The sequence below is a fragment of the Ictidomys tridecemlineatus genome, chromosome 2 (assembly GCF_052094955.1).
Source record: "Ictidomys tridecemlineatus isolate mIctTri1 chromosome 2, mIctTri1.hap1, whole genome shotgun sequence".
In the NCBI taxonomy this organism is placed as follows: Eukaryota; Metazoa; Chordata; class Mammalia; order Rodentia; family Sciuridae; genus Ictidomys; species Ictidomys tridecemlineatus.
Genome location: NC_135478.1, coordinates 105,115,094 through 105,139,081, shown reverse-complemented (window position 1 = coordinate 105,139,081; position 23,988 = coordinate 105,115,094). Strand labels below are relative to the sequence as shown.

The following is a 23,988-nucleotide window of genomic DNA, read 5'->3' as shown; positions in this document are numbered from 1 at the left end:
GCAGGTGAGTCTCGTGTGTGTGTGTGTGTGTGTGTGTGTGTGTGTGTGTGTGTGTGTGTGTGTGGCACATTGCCACATAGCATGTGTTGGGGCGGCTCTGCCTGCTGGTGACAGCTGCTGGTGCCCATCCCATCTCCTCTCAAGGCTGCCTTCAGTGACATCAGCTTGGAAACTTGGGACTGAGCACCGAGAAAGTGCTTACACCATGGAAGGCCAAATAGGATTTTCCACCAATGGGCCCTGCCGCATAAAGCTGGTGGTCAAGTGTCTGTGGCACTACCGTTGGCCACGGCTAAAACATAGACAAAACGTGGAGGCTCAAGCCCATCTGAATTGCCAAAGGATCCAAAAAAACATGCTAAATCTTAAAGACAAGCCAGGCATGGTGGCACACACCTGTAACCCCAGTGACTTGGCAGGCTGAGGCAGGAGGATCTCAAGTGCAAGGCTGACCTGGGCAGCTTAGCAAGGCACTGTCCTCAAATAAAAAGGACAGTGGCTCAGTGGTAGTGCATCCCTGGTTTCAATCCCCAGTACCAGAAAGAAACATCTAAGGACAGAGAGTATCAGGAAGGACACAGGTGGCCGGAGGGTCATAACTACGGGGCCTCAGCTGCCTTGGGGTGCAGGCGCACTAGCCGCTCTGTGAGGTGGTGCGCAGGTCTGTGGGGCTGTCGGCTGTCCACCTGAGATGTGAGAAAGATCTTTCAGGAGGCAGGACAGAGCCTGGATTCTGCCAGACGGCCCAGAGACACTCCCTTTATGCAACCAGAGTCAGACCTGGAAGATTCAGTGTCACCTGCCATTGTAGAAGAAGCTGGCAAGTCCCAGGAGAGCTCCGGGCAACACGGACCCGTACCAGCCTGGTGCTGAGGCTGCTCTGCTCAGCAACAAATGTGCAGCCGAAGATGCAGCTCCATTTCCTGGAGGGGTTTTAATTACAGATAGTGAAGTGTCTCGTGGGAGAGGTGCTTCAGAGCCACGAGGGACTCAGGCAAGGAGCTGAAGCACTCTCAGCTGGGAAGGCTTCACGCCGAGTCCCAGAGCCTGGCTGAAGAGCTGCCTGGCGACTGCTCTCATGGCCTGTGTCCTCTGCCCCACCCCGGGGGAACTAACCTGTGGGGCTGCAGATAAAGCCCCACAACAGCCCCAGGGGACCTGGGTGGGGTGGTCTAGTGGGAGTGGGGACCCAGGGACTTTCCCTGTACCTAGCTTGCCTGGTAAGCACCCTGTGGTCGGGGAAGCTGCAGTGGTGTTAGATCCACTTGGAAATGGGGCTGTAGGGCCTCTGGCAATGGCCGAGACAGGCCCCTCCTCCATGGCCTTCAACCTGCCCCAAACCACCCTCTGGTCCCTAATCCTGGATCGTCAAACCCCGGTCAACACCTCATCAGGCAAAGCTGTCACAGTCTTTGCTCAAAACCAGTTAGTGATTACATCCTTCCAGAGCAGAGGAGAACAAGAGAAGCACACTGTGCAGGTCCTCCATGGGCAACGGGGTGTGTGTGAGGGCTCACAGCGTGGGCACTTAGAAATGAAGGCAGCTCACGCCATCATCCTGGGCAACAGTGACCCACACACACACCCATGAGGCCTCCAGACACACACAGCTCTCACAAGGTGGCACAGAGTCCTGCACCTTCCAAGCCCCACAACCCTGCTGCGGCTGGATGCAGCCCTCCCAGCTCACCACGGCCGCCACACCTCAGGGACAGTGGACCTCACTGCCCACTGGGAAGGAAAGAGAAGCTCGTTTCACACTGATGGTTCCTTCACAAAGCAGGCAAAGGCTGGCAAGAGGAGAGGCATTCCGGAAAGACGGGGAGGAAAGGCATGTGTCACAGGAGCACAGCAGTGATGATGTGCCCCCTGAAGGGCTGTGATAGGGGGGTGCTGTGGTGGAGCCCAGTGGGGACCCAGGAGGGTTTCTCCCACACAGTGGCACTGTCCACTAGGCCCAGCTCGCGTGGCCTGCAGGTTTCCTGAAGAGGACACATATGGAGCCAAGACCACGTGGGCCCCACGCCCATGTTGTGCTGGCCTCTTCTCCCGCTGCACACCCACACCTGACTCAGCTGTTTGCACGGGTCCTCACGATTTGTCGTGCCTGCGTGTCATCTGTACCATTGCTTCTTGAGCACTTTTCCTGAAGTCAATTTGTTTTATGTTTAAAGGAAATCATCCTATTCGGAAAGCCAGTTCCACGTACTCTAAGTAGAATAGCATCAGGAAAATGTAAACGTTGAAAAACAAAGTATTTTTTTGCTTGTTTTGGGGGGTCTTTTTTTTCCAGTACTGGGGGTTGAACCCAGGGGCACTTTACCACTGAGCCACATCCACAGCCCTTTTTATAAATAAAAAGGGTCTTGCTGAGTTGCTTAGGATCTTGCTAAGATGCTGAGGTTGGCTTTGAACTTGCAATCCTCATGCCTCAGCCTCCTGAGCCACTGGGGTCACAGGCATGTGTCACTGTGCCCGGCAAGAAAGTCACCTTACTAAGTTCTCTGGGTGCTGTCATTGCTAGTCCACAGCCTAAGCCTGAAAGCTTCTCCTGGGCTAACAAGAATTGCAGCATCAAACTTTTTCTTCTAATCATGTCCTTCAAACAGAAGGCTGGAAGGAGGATTTTTAAAATAATAGTAACTTTCCCACTGTGGGACTGAAGTGTAATTAGTGCACCAGGAATCATCTGTTACCACCCAAAGCCAGCATTCTGTGTGCATGTGTGCAGAGGTGTGAGAGTGCGTGTTGTACCAAGCACATGGCATGGATGGGGGTCCTCTCCTACAGATGCCAGACCTTAGTAGCTTCTCTAGCCTCTTTGCAGGGAAACAAATAGTTTCCAAAAGCCCTTGGGAACACTGAAGCAAGCAGCCAGTACTACAGTCCCTGAGAAAACCAGAAAAACCGGCTGAGGAAGAAGGACCACACCACCAAGCCTCAGGGAACTTGTGTGACGTCCCTTCTCTGGAGTTGGAGTTGGAGTTCTTGGCTAGGGTCGCTCCTATGTAGAGAGGGTGGAGCCTGTGTACCATCACAACTCTGGGTCCCCGCCCGCACAAAGGCAGCAAGGTGGGGGCAGAACAGCACGGCACAGACTTAACTGTCTTGGTTGTTTGGGCCGCTGCAGCATCGCACCATGTACTCAGGGCTATGAACAAACACTCACGGTTCTGCAGTTTGGAAGTCCAAGGTCACGGTGCCAGAGGACTTGGAGTCAGGCAAGGTCAACTTCCTGCCTCATAGCTGGTGACTTCTTCTTATGTCCTCACTTGGGGGTGATGGGGAGCAGCTCTCTGGGACCTTTGATGAGGCACTAATCCCATCACCAGGGCTCCATGCCCTGAAGCCAAATGCTCCACCTCCAGACACCCTGGCATGCTGGGGCAGGACTCCGCATAGGAATGGGGGTGGGACGCAGCATTCACACCCCAGCAACAACCCTGGCCCAGAAACCCCAGGAAGAAATGGACTTATTGCTGCGACATTGCATTCTCCTGGCCAGAAACACCAAACTGCTGGAAACAACTGCTGGGTCAGCTCCTATTTATGAGATGGCCAGGGCGGCCGCAGATTCTCTGGGTCCTGAGCACTGAAAACTGAGTGTGAGACAGAGCAGGTGACTGACCATCCTGGACAGTGGGGGACAGGAGGGACAGCTCCAAGGACTCTACAGGACTCTTCCCTGGCAAGGGTCGCCATGGTCATTCATGGTCATCTCCCCACCCCTGAGTTCCTTCTGCTTACACACAAGCATGCTCCACACAAGCCTCTCAACACCGGCCGATAACTCAGTGTGAGGCTGGGTTGAAAAAACAGAACTGAGTTCCCTTCTTAAACAATTTAAGAGAGTTCTAGAGACAAAGTGGGCTGTGCGCAATGTTGATTTAGACTAACCTCCGCTTTATATGACTTTAAATAATTTTCTCTTTGTATGACCCATCTGTATTTGTGTAAGAATTTAAGTATGCTATCCTTTGCAGCAAAAGGTGGTTGTAAAGAATAATTGTAATGACTTCTGCAATAAATTAACTGCAAAGATTAATTTCAGTTGTGATGATCTTTAACCTTGGTCTGGTTTTCATTTTTAAAAGGCAAACTGACTTCATTTAGTTAAAAAGAGAAAAAAAGTCCTGCTGGTTAGGAGAGTAATGTAAACTAATTTTTAGAAAATACATAAAAGAGGACAAAGAAGAAAACAGAGATGAACTAAATGTTCACAAAACATGGACTTACTTCAGGGCCCACAATTACCATGTAAACGTTGGGCTCTTCTTGATGCCATTCTTGAGAAGGAAAAAGAAAAAAAAAAGATTTTTTAAAATGGCTTTAAGTCACAGCTATACAATTACATTTAACATGTTTACTGCAAAATATAAATAATTTCTTATTCTTACACTACCAATCATAATATTAGCCATTGTAAATTATATTTCTTGAGAATTTATACATGTGACAGTTTGTTTTTAAATAAGATTTTTTCCCCACTATGTTGTACATTATCCATATTTCTAATTTACCAGAGAACTAGGACCAATATGCCACCAAAACCCAATATGGAGTTTAGAATGAACTCAAGTGTAAATAGATCAATTCCAACAACAAAATACAGTGGTAAACCTGTTGTGCAAATAGGCACGTATGGAATAGTTTCCAGATAAAAATTTGTAGCCTCCTGATCAGCTGTGATTTGATGAGTTCCTCGGCTCTGAGGACAGAAAAAAGCAGGAAACTAGGCTGAAGTCACCACTCCTCCCTTAAGCCCGTCAGCCATGTTTCCCATGGTTTCTGCTGTAACAATCTGGAAATGGTTCTGCTCATGTTCGAAGCACAAGGACAGAGAGAGGACAGGGTCAGAGCTCTGACGGGCGCGTTCAATGTCCTGACACTCACAGGCCCCGCAGGGAACATACCTGAAAAGGCATCCACCAGGTAGAGCGGGTCTTTGACCTGCCTGAGCCCGCAGATCAGAAGGAACACGTGCAGGTTGTCAGCATTTTGGTTAATCTCTGCAACACAAGGGGGGACACTTCAGTGGAGAGCACGCCCCTGGAGCTGCCACAGCCCTGTTGCCTCTCGGGCTGGGAAGACAAAAGCCTCCTCCCTGGTGTTTCCTCAACGTCCTCAGCCCCCTCTGGGGGTGCACCTGGGCTCAGCTCAGCCTCTGCAGCATGCTAACCTCTGCTGCAATGAGGAAGGGCCGGGCCAAGGGAGCTGACCCAACCTCAGAGAGGGGACCAGCAGCCCAGAGAATACTTGGACCCGATTCCATCTGGGAGGACTCTGCTTGGTGAAGCTAGGAAAAGGGCTTCTGTATTAAAGTATGCTTAATACACAACCAGGCAGGGAGAGGGTCGCACATCTAAGTGCACATGCCCACAGGCCCGTGAGAGAACACACGGGTACATCAATTCCTCACACTGTGCACCGTTCAGATTACAATTCTGATTTGTCAATTATGCCTCCATAAAGCTGGAAAGGGTTTCAAAATAAAAGAATATGTTTGTATGATTTTAAAAGGATTGGGTTTGCCAGATGGAGAGCTGTGGTGTGAGTTTGCAGCTGTTCCCATCAAGTGGTGCCCACTTCCTTCCCTGACCTCGGGCTGGCCTCACAGTGAGGGAGGCTGCAGAGACCTCCACGCATTGGCCGTAGGAGCCTTGTGGAGCCCACACACCCACTGCCTGGCACACCTGGGGGCCTGGTAATAGGGCCCAGCAACTGCGTTGGAAAGGAGACTGTGAGGAGAGGTGCATCCCTGCTGGGTGAGACCCCAGACCTGTGGCAAGGCCAGGCAGGACCCCCTGAACCTTAGCCAACTGCACACAGTGAGTGAGCCCCACAGACTCCAAGAAGCAGACAGGAGCAGCCACAAAATGATGATACCCACCCAGAAAAGCAAGAGAGATTCTCAGGTGGCCCCTCAAGCAGAGCACCCTGGCACCTCTGGATTGAACCCAGCAGAGGACTGACTCCTAGGCAACCGACAGCCTCAACACAGGCCACCTGACGCTCTGGCATTTGCAACCAGTACAACTGGTCATAAACTCCTGCCAGGTCATCTTTCCCAACATGGGCATTTGTCCATTATTCAATGCAAACAATTTCCGACCTTCTGTTTTTCTGAGTCTTGAACAGAAATGCAATGAGTCTAACTATGGACGCCAGTGAACAGAACTCCCAGACCCTAAGAAAAGCAATGTGTATCTAAATCTGAAGACAAACTTTACCCACAGGCTAACACTGAGATGTCTCTCTAAAAAGCCTCAAAAGTTCTCACCTGAGCTGGGCTAGACCCTGGTGGTAGAGTGCTTGCCTAGCATGCTTAGGGCCCTGGGCTCAATCCTCTACACCACAAAAGAAAAAAATAAAGTTATTGCTGTCTCTGAACTGTTGAAACTGTCATTGAAATGTTGAGGATTTTATAAAAATACCTCCCCAGTACTCTGAATATCCTCAATGACCTTAGAACATAAACCTTGGCACTTGTTTGAAGTCTGAGCTGCAAGATAGATGCACAACCTGAAGTGGAGGTCAGAGGACCTGAAGTCAGGGCTTGCCCTGAGAGGGGGCATTGGACTCTGCCCCTCCTCTGGGTCTGTGCTTTCCGGCTGCCAAGAGGTGGCCAAGCTCCCTCCACCACACCTTCCACACCATGTTCAGCTTCACCATAGGCCTGAAAGCAGCGGAGCCAGCCAACCACAGAGGAAGCCCTAGAACCCTGCACTCCAAATGTGGCACAGGTGGAGATCTGTACCAGTGGTTCTGGGGGGAAATAAAGACAGATGTAGAACAGGCAGCCCTCTGCCCCCCCAGAGATGGATAGGGACAGGACACCCTCCCTCACCAGCACCGCTATCAGCAGCTCAAATACCAGTTTGAAGGCCTCTTGGCCCTTGGCCAGGTCAGGCAGGGGAGTCTGGCCTACACATCCCCTGGCCCAGGTCCTTGGAAAGCTGGCCCTGAGCTGTTGAAACTGTCATTGAAATGTTGAGGATTTTATAAAAATACCTCCCCAGTACTCTGAATATCCTCAATGACCTTAGAACATAAACCTTGGCACTTGTTTGAAGTCTGAGCTGCAAGTTAGATGCACAGATAGACCCACAGCGCAGAGCCCGGGTGAGAGTGCCGCTCACCACGAGGTCAGGCGTGTGCCATGCAACCGCAAGAAATCCTTCCGCCCTGTCCACACGAGGCGCTCTGTGTGTCCCATTTGGCTTCACTTCCATTTTTTAAGGTGCTTGTTCCTGACCCACTGGATCGATTTTGAGATTCCTGACAAACACCCTGGAGGGGTCGGAGTGAAGTCGGCGCTCCCCACCTCTTCCCCATCTTTGTTGTAAGGTGGAAACTAAATGTCAAGGGAATTGGGGGAACTAAGTCAGAAGTGGCAGAACAAAAGACTAAGTGCCCGTCTCGTCCTCGGATGCTGAGCATGAGTCATGGAGACAACATTCAGATGTGACTGTCTTGTGTGCACTTCTCTCACACAGAAAGTGTCATTTTCGAGGAAATGAAGACAACAGCTGGAAAGTCCTGCCCCTCTGCCAGAGTTCAAGTCCTTGACTCAAACATCAGCCAGACAGCAGCCACGGCTCCCTGCAGCCTGGGACGGCTCCTGCCTAGATTTTAAAAGACACCTAAGGCAAGAGGCCTGCAAGCCATGTGAGTCCTGGAGCATCGTGTTTTTTGGATTTAACTCAGAGGTACTTTTACTGCTAAGTTTCCTGCGATACCCAGGGTAGGCGAGAGTCAGGTGTGAGCTCCTCACTGACAAACGCACACACTCCCCCGTCTTCCCGCCTGAACCGTTTCCTGCAGGTTGATATTTTTGTCTTCAGAACAGAATCGTGCTGTTTGCATGGTCTGGCACCCACACCAGCACCAACGGGCTGAACCACGCGCCCGCCCCGTCTGAGCTGACATCCCCCTCTACATTTTACGGGTATTATTAGGAGAAAAGAACTCAAGAACTTCAGCCAAGCACATTAGGCTTACTGAATTTCAACTGAGAAATCTGATTTTGTGGCTGTGTGAGAATAAAGAGATCTAGTAATACCAATTTTCCATATCAAAAACAAGCCAGCTTTCTTAGGAATAGTCGGGAAAAGAAAAAGACCAAGTGTGAGTGAGGCATCTTAGGGGCTCCATTCAGAAATACAAAATGTTGAGGGTGGGGGACTAAATAAATAAGCAGCAGGAGTAAAAATTAAATGAAAAACAAAGAAATAGAAAGGAGAGTCCTGGATCAGATCTGATCCTAATTTGGGGGTTTGGTGGCCCAGCCTGCGAGGAACCCTGGCTTCAGAGGTGTTAACTTGGGCATAGGAGCAAATACCATGGACATTACACTGAATGTACCTGGCAGTGCCCAGAACCCTACAACCAGCTCACTCACCTGGGGTCTGCCCCGTATCTTCTGATCAGAATGGCTGCCACAAACATCACATGAGGAACTAGAGAAGCCCGTACCCCAAGTAGCCAGTTAAATTCTTCTTAGTTGAAATGTGCAAACATGGATCTTGTTAGCATCAAACTGGTTTAGTGTTTTCAACCAAGGAGACTAGTTATTTTGTTAGCTACAGCTGAGAGAAGTCACACTGTCAGGGAACCTGGGACACACTGGAAGATGAGAACACATGGTAAGACTGACCTCAGGCAGGGTGCAGTGGCACACGCCTGTAATTCTAGTGGCTCAGGAGGCTGAGGCAGGAGGATGGAGAGTTCAAAGCCAGCCTCAGCAAATTAGCGGGGCCCTAAGCAACTCAGCCAGACTCTGTGTCTAAATAATTAAATATTAAAAAGGACTGGGGTTGTGGCTCAGTGGTTAAGTGTCCCTGGCTTCAATACCTGGTACCAAAAAATAAAAATAAAAGGTTGTCCTCCCACGCTGCAGAAGCCTACTATCCCGCCAACAGCCTTTGTGACCAAGCAGATGTCAGCTGTGTAGAAGGGGGTCAGAGAGGCCCCCCACCCACCCAGCTCTACAGAGGAATAGCTCATGAGAATTCAAAAGGGGTTTGGGCTATAACAGCTGCCCCAAATCTGTGTACCTTCTGTCCTCACTGAAGCTCAGTGGAGGGGACAAAACAGCCACAGGTGCCAAAGGCCCCAGAGACCAAGGTAGGATGGAAGAGAGATGACAAGGACGGTCTATCCTCAGAGCCTGGAATAGGACAAAGACGGTGGCCCAGACCAGCGGACGCCTGGCCGGGTAACCCAGGCACAGGTCCATTCCAGCCACCCGAGGTCACCATCTTGCAGTCATCCAGCTACTCCCAGACTCCCCAGGCGGAGGGTTCCAAGGACCTGGACGCTTCTAGTCGCACACACCACGAGGACACTGCTGCCATGCAGGGCTCAGAGGACAGGTCTGCTAGGGAGCATTGGACCCTCTGGGTGTTCTGTGGTCACCCCGTAGCAACACCAGACACCAGCCAGGAGGCCACAGCACCTGGGACGCATCCTCCTCCTTTAGGAATTATGAATCTCAGTCACTCCATCACCACGTCCTGCAATTCCCTGAAGATGAAATAACCTCCCGGCAGGCCATTTAGAGGGGCCCACCAGTTCTGAATAATGGCACCCTGGCCAAGGTGATGAAGTGGCCCGACGGCGCGGTTGCATCGGTAACGCTGAGCTTGGCCTTGCTGCTATCATTTGGATGCAGGAGCACACTCCAGAAATTATTTCTAATAAAACGTTTGGAGATTCTTTTTCTCCAGGGAAACCAGTACTGACACACAGTTTGTGGTGGATGCGGTTTTGCGTGAGGATCTGGGGTGAAATGGGCCAGCCTCGGTGTTGGCTAAGGGAGGACGGTGCTTCTCAGCTTCCCCGTAGACCTATGATTTCAACTCCTCTTCACCCGCAGGTGGGTCCGTCTGGACAGCACTCCTACACTGTCCCCTCTGGGGAAAACACGTCTCCACATAAAGCAGAAGAATCCTTGGACTTCCAACTGTACACGGCATCCAACTTCACCTCTTCTCCCTCCTTCATCTAGCAGTGCTGGACTGGCAGCCCGTGAGGAAGCTTTCCTCCCAGAGCATGCCCCGGGTGCCTCTCCCGCGGACCACCACGCGCCCTGTACTAAGGACACTGTGCAGCAATATCCTGCAGGAACATCACGGCCATGTTCATCTGCTCTGCTCTCAGGCAGGGAAGAAGCCCCTCTCTGCATCTCTGGTGGACTCCTTTCCAGGAGGCATCTCTCTAGAGGCAGGAGCTCCAGCAGGTGCGTGGTCTAGCACAGTCTATGGTGGGAACCCTCCCAAGAAAAGAAGGGTCAGGTACGTGAAGGCAGGGCCTCACACTCTTCTGACTGCTCACCACAGGGCTACAAAAACCCAGTGCCCCATTGAAAGGTTCAGTCAAGCCAGTTTGCAGTGTTGGCAACCATGAAACCACAGGTTACATCGACACGCAAAAATCAATTAATTTATATATATATACATACGGGCAGCAAACATTTTGAGAATTCATTTTTTAAGTTCATAGTTGCATCAAAAGCAATAAAATACATAAGAGAACTTTTTAAAAGGCATGAACACTCTATACAAGCCCTTGTGAAGATAAATAAGACCAATAAATGTCCCACGTGCTCTCCGCATCTTCCTGGCCTTGTGCCAGTATCCTGCTTCCTAGTCCTGCCGCACCCGAGCCAGTCAACCTCTGGGCTAGACAAGCTCTCCCTCAGAGCCCATGAAGGCGACAGGAGCTGCCCCTGAGGACTTGCATCCAAGTCCTGGGAGAAGGCGCCCCAGCTTACCTGAGCGCTGAAGAAAGCTGTTCCAGTTAAAAGCGGCGTTCGGTATTGTTGCAATTCCTGGGTCGAAGGAAACAGAAAAAGAGAACATGGGCATGGATGAGGTTGGGAGACATGGCAGCTTGTGGACTTTTTGGTTCTTAGGAACCCACTCAGCCCAGTCCCCACTGGGCCCATCGACTCTCCAGCAGGGGAGGTGAAAGGGCAGCCCCAGGTTCCACCAGGACAGCCGGCCTCTGGCCCTGTCCGTGGCCAGGTCAAACTGCCTCTGGGTCATGCAGATCTCAGGTTCCTTAGGAACCCTGTAGAAGGTTTCCCACACAACAGAACTGAGCCCTAACAGGCCCATGTACCATCTTATCTTTATTTAAAATTCCTCATCTCAACCTCACCAATTCGTGTCCAATCATTTGAAGTCTGGGTAACATTTCCTCAAACAGATTTGCTAAGTTTACATTTTTTCTTAAAAAGCAAACCTGTAAGATTTAGACTGAATTCAAGAGCAACACTCAGCAGATTTTTTGACAATGGGAAGGAAGCTTGAAAGTTTTATAACACGTTGATCAAGTCATCTGACCACTTCTAGAACCCACTTTAGCAATCATGGTTGGCTCAGATAACACACCGGAGCCCTCTGCCAGGGACGTTGGGGGGAGGGGGAGGGATGGTGCCTCCACCCACTGTCCACACTCCTAAGATCTGCACGCCAAGTTGGTTCCTCCGCCTCTTTGGCTGGACACAGAGATGGCACGGCTTGTCAGCGTGGGGCTGCGTCCACACCCACGCTGCTTCCTCCCTGCTCCAGCATCTCCCAGCTGTAATCAAGGGACACCTCTGGCCTCCCTGCCACCGGGCCCCCTGACCCTGTGCCCACGCAGCCTCTCTCACAGGCCAGGCGGCACACCTGCTCATGGTGCACACTCCAGAAAGGAGCATAGGTGAAAACAGTCCTGATGCTAAAAATGACACTGAGACACAGGAGCAATGTTTTCATGGTGACACAATGAGGAGGGTCTTCGGGCAGGTGCCGCGAGATGAGCAGCACCGGGGGATGTCCCAGCCAAGAAGTCCCTGCATCCATCCTGGGCCTCTGCCTGTCCTGTCCTGGCCTGGGTCAGGTCACCTGCCTTCCCTTGAATCCCCTCTTTCCACTCCAGGTTGCACACGACAGTGTTTTGCAGGAGTGATTACAGCCCACAGGGTTGGGCTGAGGGCTCCAGATGCCACCACCGGGCAGTCTGGGTGAGGTCAAGAGGGTGGGGTGCGTGATGGGGGGCAGGTCCCAACTCAGTCAACCTGGGTGCTCAGCCCCTGTTTTACACGCACCCTGGGTGAGGTCGATTGCACTCCCACTGCTGGAAAGTGTGGGGAAGGCTGCAGTCTCAAGGACTCTTTCGTCATTTCCCCTAGGTGTTCTATTCATTTCTTATTCTGATACAAAACAATGAAACTGTGTTCATCCTGCTCATTAAGTAAACATCAGAATCATATTCTCTCATCCAAAACATCCCAGTGTGTCTCTCTAAAGGACACCTTCGTTCAAAACATAATATGTGTATTTTAAAGACTCTTACCTTGACTTTGGACATAGATCTTGTCCTTAGCGTGTGGCTTTTGAAAAGAGGAAGAAAGAGAAAAGTAAATTTGGTAGTCCATTGTGTACACTTTACAAACAAAATAAAAGCCATTTTAAATCCTTTTGGAAAACATCTCTAGGCATCGCCCCCTCGGCTGCCCACAGGGTTACCTCAGCTTTTAATGGGTGTGGCCATTAAATGGCAGCATCTATAAGGCAAGAAGCACAAAAGAAGTCCCTGGGATTAGGGTTAGTGCAGTTTTATGATTGCACAGTTACTATGTTAGCAGAAGTTACTGGCGCTCAGCGGAGAACATGCCGCAATGGCGCTCCCAGTGCCCCAGCTGCTGCTGTCCAGAGCGGAGGGGAGCCTGGGGAGTATGGCTGGGGCCACACACCCTCCAGTGGGAGATCCATCCCCCTCCCCCAGTTCAAAAAGAAGACAGGAGAAAGAAAAAGAGGAGGGGAGGGAGGGGATGCATATGTGGGGCAGATTCCTCCCGCAGGCCAGGACAGGTGGACCTCAGACCCAGGGCTCCCGGGCCCCAGGCCTGCAGGCCCTTCCATGGGTGACCCCGACGTTTGTGCCAAGGTATTGACTATTCCTCATGGTATTTTCTGGAAAAACTGCACAAAACCACTAGCGAAAATAATCTATTTCCAGTTCATTGGGAAACAGTGGCAGAAGTCGTCTGTAACTCAAGGTCAGCCTCAAGGCGGGAGTGGGAGTGGAGAGACATCCACTGCAGACCCGAAGAGGGGCTCCCCCACAGACACCACCCGCTCTTTTAGTGGCCCAAATATACACATTTCCAGGGGCAAATGTCCAAAATAAGTGACTTTTGGCCCTGTGACCTAAATTTTCCAGATGAATGGATGAAATAACCAAGCCAGCTAGATGTCTGGAGGTCACAGGAGTCACAGCCCTGTCCTCGTGTGTGTGTGTGTGTGTGTGTGTGTGTGTGTGTGTGTGTGTGTGTCTAGGGGCAGGTGCAGTCCCTGAAGTAATATGGCCCTGGCCCTATACAGGTGTGCTGGCTGGTGCCTCCAACCCAGCCTGTAATTCGAGGAGTGGGCATTGGAGCAGCACCCCCATGGAAAAGGCGGGCCTCCTGTAGGGGGACAGCCCCGCTCCAGCCTGGCAGCTCCAGGAGTCTGGTTGGTCATGAGCATGCCAGGTTGTGTTTAACCGTGAGACCCTAGGCTTCCAGGGGTCTTGAGTGTCCTCTCTGTTCACCAGGCAGCAGAGGCACATGATCTAAGCCCAAGGAGATGGCATCTCAAAGCTCCCTTCTCTCCTGGCTAAAGAAGTCACTAGCTTCCAGGGAAAAGCCAGATAACGCAAATGTTGAAACTGAGAACTGAAGGTGGGAGCCCCAAAAACCTCCTTTGGTTGGATCATAACCTCACTGGGAAGCTGTAGGAAACTCGGCTGGACCGTGGAGGCTGAGAGTTCTGCCTTAGGACACCTCTGCAGCAGAGGCTCAGAACCTTGGCCAGAGGAGGCCGAAGTTCTGCTAAAAGCACGTGGGATAGCAGCTCAGCCAGTGTTGGTGCACACATGTGACGATAACAGGGTCCACATAATCCTGGGTAAATTGGATTCATGATGGAGAGGAAAAATAGAGTTTATAGTCTTGCCTCTCCCTGCATGAAATGCACTTTGCAAAATGTTCCCTTAGAAAGTTCTCTTTTCTACCAAAAACCTCATTTAACTGCTATGACAACTCTACAATCAGAAGGAACTGATGTGCATGGAGACTCCTAGATTCAACCACTGGTGTTTATAAGACTTTGAATATCATTTCTCTAAAACCCATTGAAAGCCTGAAAAGGTAAGTAAATGAACAGTCTAGTACAGACCTCTACAACACATCAACAATGATATTTTGAGATGTGATCTAAAGCAAATCAAGAAAATAGAGCTACAGTATAAAACATATCTGGACCTGGGCTATTTGTAATCATTGCGCTAACAGAAATCCGGCAAAGGCCAATTGGCTTATACTGATTTTGAAAAACATTTTCTGTATTAAAATGGTACAAATACAAATTAGTTTTCTTTGTTCAATATTTATTGCTTCATTTGCCCTACGATGAGTCAAAGTCCTTGTGTATCACTTGTCTTGTCAGATTAGCTCATCTATGCGTTTTATTTTATTTATAAAGTCAAATAAAAAGGACTGGGTCTACACAAGAGTGTGATGGAAAAGACTCTCCATTTCAGTATCTATGAGGAACTGTTGCTTAATTGAACCTGTCACTGACTAGACACAGAAAGCCAGTGTCCTATCAGACAGACATGAAAGACAGGCATGTAAACAGGTGTAACAGAAGCAAATGCTCATTGGTGACTTTTGGTAATGGAATAACAGCAATCACAGAGAGACTCCCCATTCTTTAGTTAATGCAACACGAGGCTAATCTTCTGAAGTGAAGCCTTCTGCATGTGAAAACTACAATAAATATTAATCTTGTAATGTATGCATAATTAAATCCTCTTCAAGAGGCAAAAATAATTTTTATTTTGAAATTACAATACAGCTTCTGATTGTGACTTTATCAAACGTGCATGGGCTGCGGCTGCAGCTCAGTGGTAGGGCACTTGCCCAGCATGCGAGGGCCTGGGTTCCATCCCCAGCACCATGGCCCACGACATTCCAGAAAATATGTCTGTGCCTCAAACACATAAAATGGGCACTTCCCTGGGGGGATGTGGTGTTTTGTTTTCTTGTCCTTCTTAACTCTTTTCCATTGAAAATCTCTTTCCAAGCCAGAAAAGAAAATCATATTTTTTAAAAAGGGAGTGCAAAGGACACAGTCTTGCTGCTGAACTCCCGAAACTGAACTGCAGAGATACTCTCCAAGCAAAGGAAACAGCTGGGATGGTAGCTTGGTGATGGTACATTTCCCCAGCATGCCCGGGGCCCTGGCTTCCAACCCAGGTGAGCTGGGGACACCATCCTATCCAATCATGGAGGAACCAGGAGAAACAGAGCCAGAAGGACCCATGATCCTGCACAACAGCTGGGGAGTGGGGGTGTCCCATCCAAGGCAGAAGTAGGTCAAGCATAGGAACCATGGGCAGGAAAAGCCAGAGAACTTTTGCTTTCCCAGCAGTAACATCTCTGGGGGCGACACTCAGAACCACTGCTGACGGAGTGCTCAGAAGCATCCGCCCTCCTCAGCTACCTGGCCCAGGAGAAGTGGTGCTCCCACCTCCCACCTCCCACCTGCCGGAGCCCAGGTCACACAACAGGTCAGCTCCAGATCTGTTCTCCAGAGTCCAGGAGCTTGCCCCTTGCTGCTGGGTTCCCTTGAAGCTTCTCAGTCCCCGGGACATTCATACACGGCAGGGGGTGAAAGAAACATGTGCCCTCCTTCAAGAACTCTTTGAGGAAAGGCGATCGCAAGTTTTTAACACAAGTTTTTGGAGTGATCAGCTTCTAAGATGCCATTGATCCCTGGAGGGCCTCGCGTGGAGCCCTGTGTAGAGGGCAGCCCACCCGGAGGTAGCCAGGAGATGACACCCACCAGGTGGGCAATTTCAGGTGTCCTCGGTGGTCGGGACCACAGCAAGAGTGGGCAGTAGCTCAGACACTATCCAGGCAACGTTTAGAGGCAGCAACACACAGAGCAGTGGCCATGCTGGGAGAAGAGGAGTACCAAGCACAGAGACAGCAAGCACTCGCTGCATACATCAGTACTAGTTAATAGGCAGCTGGCCCAGGTTAGGTCAGTGTGGACGCCCACGGAGACGTTTGGGCTCACCTGTGACATGAACCATATGTGTGACAGTCCCTGAGATCTGCCTCACTGTCTGCATTCTAGTTTCCAAAAGAATCTTGATGAGTTTAGGTACAGGCTGAAAGTAAAATGGCACTTGAGCTACTGCCCACCAGGACGACTTGGAGGACAGAGATCTTGGTTACAAGGCAAGGAAGAGAATTAAGCCCCAGAGGTGGTGACTCAAAAGTTTTCAAATGACCACACACATCACTAAAAAGGTGACAGCACCAGGAAGCTCAGCTGCATGCTGAGCGCAGCCAACTGCACCCCGGGGCCACCCTGCCGTCACCGTGCCTATTACAATGCCATGCTTTCTCAAACACAAGGGTTTTACAAGGAGTGCATAAATAAATTCTGGGATTTAATGTCCTCTTAGAATAATTATTGGTCAGAGTGTGACCACAGGCATGAGGGTCTCGAGACCCAGGGAGACATGTCAAAACATCATCTCTGCTTCTGCAGGGGCAAGAGGTGCCGCTGAGCTAGATATCAATTTCTAGTTTGTTTTTGGTGAAATGTTTATATTTTTTTAAAGATTTAAAAAAAAATTTCCTATTAGTTATTCATGACAGTAGAATGCATTTTGATCCATCACACATAAGTGAAATATAACTTGTCATTCCTCTGATTGTACATGATGTAGAATCACACCAGTTGTGTGATCATAGATGTACACAGGGCAAGAATTTCTGATTCATACTACTACCCTTCCTACCCCCAGAGCCCCTCTCCTCCCTTCACTCCCCTCTACCTAATCCAAAGTACCCCGACCCCCCCGACTTCGAATTGTGAATTAGCATCTTCGTATCAGAGAAAACAGTCAGCCTTTGGTTTTAGGGGATTGGCTTATTTCACTTAGCATGATGTTCTCCAGCTCCATTCATTTACCTTCAAATGCCATAATTTCATTCTTCTTTAAGGCTGAATAATATTCCATTGTGCATATATACCAGTTTCTTTTTTTAAATATTTTTTTTTCAGTTGTAGATGAACACAATGCCTTTTATTTATTTATTTATTTTTATTTGGTGCTGAGGATCACACCCAGTCTTCACATGTGCTAGGCAAGTGTTCTATCACTGAGCCACAAAGCCAGACTGATACCATAGTTTCTTTGTCCATTCATCTGTTGAATGGCATCTAGATAGGTTCTATAGTTTGGCTATTATGAATTGAGCTGCTATAAACATTGTTGTGGCTGCATCACTGTTGTATGCTGATTGTAAGTCCTTTAGGTATTAAACCGAGGAGTGGGATAGCTGGGTCAAATGGGGATTCCATTCCAAGTTTTCTAAGAAGTCTCCATACTGCTTTCCATAGTGACTGCACCTATTTGCAGTTCCACCAGCAGTGTATGAATGTGCCTTTTCCCCCCACATCCTCATCAACATTTATTGTTGCCTGTATTCTTGAAAATTGCCATTCTGACAGGAGTGGGATAAAATCTCAGTGTAATTTTGGTTTGCATTTCTCTAATTGCTAGAGATGTTGAACATTTTTTTATGTTTGTTGATCAATTATATTTCTTCTTCTGTGAAGTGTCTCTTCATTTCCTTAGCCCATTTATTGATTAGGTTGTTTATTTCTTTGGTGTTGAGGTTTTTGAGCTCTTTATATATCGTGGAGATTAGTGCTCTATGTGAGGTGCATGTGGTATCAATTTTCTCCCATTTTATAGGCTCTTTCTTCATGTTATTGCTTCCTTTGCTGAGCAGAAGCTTTTTAAGTTGATTCTTAATATTAATTCTTGTGCTTTAGGAGTCTTGTTAAGATAGTCAGATTTTAGGCTGACATGATGAAAATTTGGGCCTACTTTTTCTTCTGTTAGGTGCAGGGTCTCTATTCTAGCGCCTAAGTCTTTGATCTACTTTGAGTTTTGTGCAGGGTGAGAGATAGGGTTTTAATTTCATTTTGCTACATGTGGTTTTCCAGTTTTCCCAGCACCATTTGTTCTGAATAAGCTCTCTTTTCTCCAGTGTATGTTTTTGGTGCCTTTGTCAAGTATGAGATAACTGTATTTATGTGGATTAGTCTCTGTGCCCTCCATACTGCACCATTGGTCTACATGTCTATTTTGATGCCAATACCATGCCCTTTTTATTACTATAGCTCTGTAGTATAGTTTAAGGTCTGGTATTGTGATGCCTCCTGCATTACTTTTCTCACTAAGTATTGCTTCGGCTATTTTGGGCCTCTTACTTTTACATATGAATTTAATGATTGCCTTTTCTAGTTCTATGAAGAATGTCATTGGGATTTTTTTTAATATTTATTTTTTAGTTGGACACAATACCTTTATTTTGTTTATTTATTTTTATGTGGTGCTGAGGATTGAACCCAGGGCTTCACATGTGCAAGGCAAGTGCTCTACCGCTGAGCCACAACCCCAGCCCTCATTGGGATTTTAATAGGAATTGCATTAAATCTGTATAGTGCTTTGGGTAATATGGCCATTTTGACAATATTAATTCTGCCTATCCAAGAGCAAGGGAGATATCTCCATCTTCTAAGGTCTTCTTCAATTTCTTTCTTTAGTGTTCTGTAGTTTTCTTTATAGAGATCTTTCTCCTCTTTTGTTTGATTGATTCCCAAGTATTTGATTTTATTTTCTGAGGCTACTGTGAATGGAGTAGTTTTCCTAATTTCTCTTTCAGTGGATTCATCACTGATATATAGGAACATAATTCACCACATCAATGGATTTAAAGACCAGAATCATATAATCATCAATAGATGCAGAAAAAGCATTTGACAAAATTGCAACACTTCATGCTGAAAACACTAGAAAAACTAGGATAATAGGAACATACCTCAACATTGTAAAAGCCGTCTATGCTAAGCCAAGGTAAGATCATTCTAAATGGAGATAAATTGAAGGCATTCCCTCTAAAAACTGGAACAAGACAGGGATGCCCTCTTTCAACAGTCCTTGAAACTCTAGCCAGAGCAACCAGACAGACGAAAGAAATTAAAGGGATGCGAATAGGAAAAGAAGAACTCAAACTATCACTATTTGCTGATATGATTCTACATTTAGAAGACCTAAAAAATTCCATCAGAAAACTTCTAGAATAAATAAATTCAGCAACTTAGCGGATATAAAATCAATACCCACAAATCAAACGTGTTCCTATACATCAATGTTTACATTTTTCTGGTGAAAGTCTTGAGAAAAAAAAATCCTAAACTTGAATGAGAACTATTAGCCAGATTTGCTTCTGCAGGTATTACGTTCTGCAGCAAGAAGTCAAAATCCCATACAGGATATTTCTACAATGTTCACAGTACACAGCTCACAGTTGGAAACACCTTGTGAATCAGATTCTCAAAAATGCTGAGTCAGGAGCAAAATACCATAAAACAGGACCAAGGCCAGGCAGGAGAGACTCACAGCTGCATGGCCTGCCACCCTGGCGAGGGACCCATGGGGACACAGCATACATGATGTCAAATTGACAACCTGAGCCTAGACAAAGGCATCTCAAACTAAGACAGAGAAAACCCTCTTTGTGGAAATCCTATCAAAGCTTGTGTAGAGCCAGCTGTCAACAGATTACAAACACAGCCTCCAAAATCCGGTCCCCAAGAGGCCACTCCAGCTCTCAGAGGCTGACATGGACCTGTGACCTGACATGCTCCGGCTGGACAGTCTGTCCACGGGCATCCCCATCAGACACTGTGTCTGAGTGTTCCAGAAGCTGGAGGCTGCTCCACCCCTGCATCATGGAGCTACTCTGGTGGGCACAGGGCCACACCACTTGTGGTGCTCACTCTGAGGTGGAGCTGGCCAGAGCCCTGGTGTGCAGTAAGTGAAACTGGGAACAGTGAACTCAGGTGAGCATCCTGGATTGACCCACTCCACGTGTCCCATCGCGCCTTCCTGCTGCTGGTGTGAGGAGGGAGGCCAGCCTTGGAGACTGAAGGCTCTGGGCAGTGAGGAGAAGTGTGGCTTGTGGGCAGCGGCAAGACAGAAGCACCAAGATTAAGTTGACACCTTTCTGGTTGCTTTTTAAATGCAGCTACTGGAGAGTTTTCAATCACACCTCTGGCAGCACCGTGTGTCTGTTCAACAGGGCTGGTACCAACAGCACCCATGTTGCTGGGTGCCTTCATTTAATGACCTTTTTAAGTGCCATTTGAGAAAATATGAGTTTTACCCTAGATTTTAATGCTCAGAACTACAATTACCTACATAAACTCTACACACACGATCATCCTCTCTTCTAAAATCACAAAAAGAAATAAGAAACAAATGCCATAAGTTTTTCTAATCTGGGCTTACTGAAATTCAATTCTGGTTTGATGATAACTAGGTAAGATCAACGAAACTACAACCCGAGCCCAGCCTGCTCACTGAGATAGAATATAAAATTAAAACCCAAAACAGGTAATTCTGCACCGAAGAGCATAAGTGAATGGATCAAAATCTGTATCACTGAATAAGAAACCTTTATATTAATTCTACAATTAATTACTGACAAAAATAATCAAACAAAGGTATTGAGCTGAGTTGTATCAAAAAATCCACCCATCCACAAAAAGATATATCAAAAAACAGCTTCACATTCAAATTTAATAAGCCTGCAGCTTTAAGTCACAGACACAAATTAATTCCTTTTCTGATGGGCAATAGTGTAGTGCCTCTCGCATCCTCATCCACGACCTTTGCTACCTTCTGGGTGCGTCTTCAAGTGTGTGCCCTGTGCTTGGTGGAGGCTCCCCCAAGGATTGCAGCAGGTGTGGCGAGGCTGACTGACCCTGTTGGGGAAGGGTCCGCTGAACTCTGAGATGTTGCCTTCTCCTTAATAAAGGTGGCTAGCTTCAATTCTAATCTTTGCTTGAAAATTCACATTTGTCGTTGGCAACCAATACTGCCTGCCACTCGTTTTTCTGGAAGGGACGGGCACAATCTGCTGGGCGTTCAGAAAGTGTCTGGGGAACGTCTGAGCAGCTGTGGTTCATCCCCAGTCGGTCTCCCCAGGGAAAGGCGGGTTCAGAGGCAGCAAACTCAGTTTGCAACTCAGCCAGCCAGGAAGGGCCTCCTCTGAGCGCACTGTCACACACCCTTAGGAGGCCTCAGGGGTGCTGTGGACATGCTTTCTCTTTCATCCCAAAACTTGCAAACATGCTTTAGGGTTGGTGCTTCAAGGTTGTCCTCAGAATCACTTCAGTGAGGAATTATGTGATGCTGGGTAAGTGAGTGGTGGTGACTCACCTTGCTGTCCCCACTCACCTTGCTGTCCCCACAGTACAGAAGGCCAAAGATCCCTTAGCATTATCGGAGAGCGGGATTGACCCCATCTGGGGGTGACTAGCTTAAGAAGGCTGAGTGAATGTCTACCAGGGACAGGATAATAAGCTAACAGCCAGGGCACTTGGCTAAAGCCTCCCGAGACTCCAGGGCTGCAGGGATTCACCAGCTGCAGGGTTCATCTGTTTTTGTTGCTAATTCTGAGCTTGACAATTAATGAATCTGCATGAAAAAGTGCAGCCTGAGTCCTGGCCCAGGGGTGTGGTGACAAGGGCTCTGTCCTCACCCCTGGGCAACCCTCTCCAGGGCCTGGGTTTTGAGAACTGGAGTTGTGTAAGGATGGGCAGAAGCCCGTGGAGTCCTACCAGAGGGGCTTGTACCTGCCCATGGGAAGGTCGTGGGCCCTGTGCAAACCCCAGGCTGGGACAGGGGCTGGCTGCTGGCCCACCACCAGGGAACAGCCCTGCCCACTAGAGGAGACTGGGCATGGCTCTCTTTTTAGTTCTCCAGGCACCCATCTCTACTGCCTTTCCTTCCCTGCTGAGGACTCTGCCAGACTCCCCCCAACTCACTTCACCTGCCCCAAGTCAGAAGGAATACAAAGTCAATAAGTAAATTAACCTGCGGATCTACACAATTCTGACTCTTTAAAGCTCTCGAGTCAATAGCCCTGGGAGGCTCCCTCTGCACCTAAGGTTGTTACTCAGGTATACGAGGCTGCCGCAACATTTAGAGTACAGCCTGTAAATCTCCCAATCTGAGATCATAAAAGAAAATAGACAAAACATTAAAAGATTTGACTACTGGGCTGTTTTGTCATTTGATGATAACATAAAAAAATCAGTGAAGTTTTAAGAGGATCTGCACGTTAAAAAAAAAAAAAAATCAATGTATGGGAAACATAATGCACTGTTGTGAGCCCCAAGGCACCGTCAAGAGGACCCTGTCAACTCCAATCAGATTGCATTCCAGCCCCCCAAGGCTGCGACTCACCCGTACAACCAAAGACAATACCAGATAAACACGTACCCACTGCGTCTGTGCCATCTCCTTCATCGACTCCGTGAAGGCGACTGCAAATCTAGTAAATGAACAAAAATAATGGAGACAATTAGGCCAGAATTCAATTAACAAAACTGTGAAACAGCTCCTCGGAACAAATGATGAGAGACGGGGTAAGGCACTGAATTTAAAGTGCAATCAATCTTTATTACTTGTGGTCACTGACCATTAGGTTCACACTCCACTCACATCAAAAAAGTTGCTTGTGGAAGAAGTAAACCAAATGATGCTCAAAACTTCCTATTTTTCTTGTTAATTCCATGCAAGGTCAGAGAAGCAGGGGTAGAATTAAAGCCAGCAAGCCAGGTGCAGGAGAGAAGCAGGGCACTTGGCTAAAGCCTCCCGAGACTCCAGGGCTGTGGGAATTCATCAGATGGGCAGGAACACCTACGTGTTATTTATTGGATTTGTTCATTTGGTTATTTACTTTGTTTTTTAACCAGAGATTGAACCTGGGCTGCTCTACCACTGAACCACACCCCAGCCCTTTTATTTTATTTTTTTATTCTGAAGCAGGGCCTTGCTAAGCCATGGAGGTTGGTTGGCCTCGAACTTGTGATCCTCCTGCCTCTGCCTCCCAAGTCACTGGGATCGAAGATATGCACCATCATGCCCGGCACTTCTACATTTTGATACAGTTAAATACTTCTTCAGCAAATGTGCAAGGGGCTCTCAAGCTAAGAATGAGAAGGTATTCATGAAGTTCTTGTTTGTCATGAAGTACAGAAATATTAACAGATACCTCTTAATGGAAATGAATACCACATTCCTAGGTGGGAAGGATATGAAGATGTTCCTGTTCACCAAGTGAGATGAGAATTCAACAGCAGTGCAAAGGGCATCCTGGCCCATCGCCAGCTACTGCTGTTCACCCAGGGAACAGGGCTTCAAGGAAGGCTGCCGCATGACCAGGACCAAGAAGATCAGAAGTCCTAGAGGGCTTCATCCCAGAGGGCACCTTGAGTCAAAGGCTCGGGAGACCATGGTGGGCACTGGAGGCCGTCCATCATTCCTGCCTGACAGTGTCACTATTCCAGGCAAGCAGGCAGTGTGCCCCCTCTGAGGGCGCCCTGTTTCCGCCCTCCTCAGAGAGAACGCTCTAGAGTGTGGAGCCCTAAGGCCCTGGGCCAGGAAGGAACTTGAAGACAGCAGCCCTCTTGTGAAAGGTGTCCAACAAGGACCCTTGCACCTTGGTTGAATATTGGGTTTACCCACTTTGCCTTGTGATTCTATTTGTTGAAAACATCAGTAGTCAAGACTACAGCTCAGAAAACTACGGATGGAATTACCGGTATTTAGCTAGTGCTGACCTACCAAACAGCAGAGTCACAGCATTAACCTAGGAGGTGCAGTTTTCTAATCATGAAATGACTTTTATGCTGCTTCAGTTTATGTCAACCCTCTCTGGATCACTGATTTAACAATATTTTCCCCAATAGCTGTCTGAATGATGCTCCATGAAATGATTTCCACAATTTTGTGGATACTTTTAATTTAATTTTGATATTTATAAAATAATTGCCAAATTATTACTATATT

The 23,988-nt window shown here is 48.2% G+C and overlaps 1 protein-coding gene across 4 annotated transcripts in view; it reads right to left on the bottom strand.

Annotated features, from left to right (window-relative positions):
- Positions 1–23,988, bottom strand: part of Glt1d1 (glycosyltransferase 1 domain containing 1) — a 68,125-nt gene that overhangs the window by 25,324 nt on the left and 18,813 nt on the right. For all 4 annotated transcript variants that reach the window (XM_078039379.1, XM_078039376.1, XM_078039378.1 and 1 more), the window contains exons 4-8: positions 22,417–22,468; positions 12,346–12,382; positions 10,775–10,831; positions 4,914–5,009; positions 4,237–4,286 (exon numbers count right to left, since the gene is read on the bottom strand). In XM_078039379.1, coding sequence (XP_077895505.1) covers positions 4,237–4,286; positions 4,914–5,009; positions 10,775–10,831; positions 12,346–12,382; positions 22,417–22,468 — 292 coding nt within the window. The remainder of the gene's footprint in view (positions 1–4,236; positions 4,287–4,913; positions 5,010–10,774; positions 10,832–12,345; positions 12,383–22,416; positions 22,469–23,988) is intronic.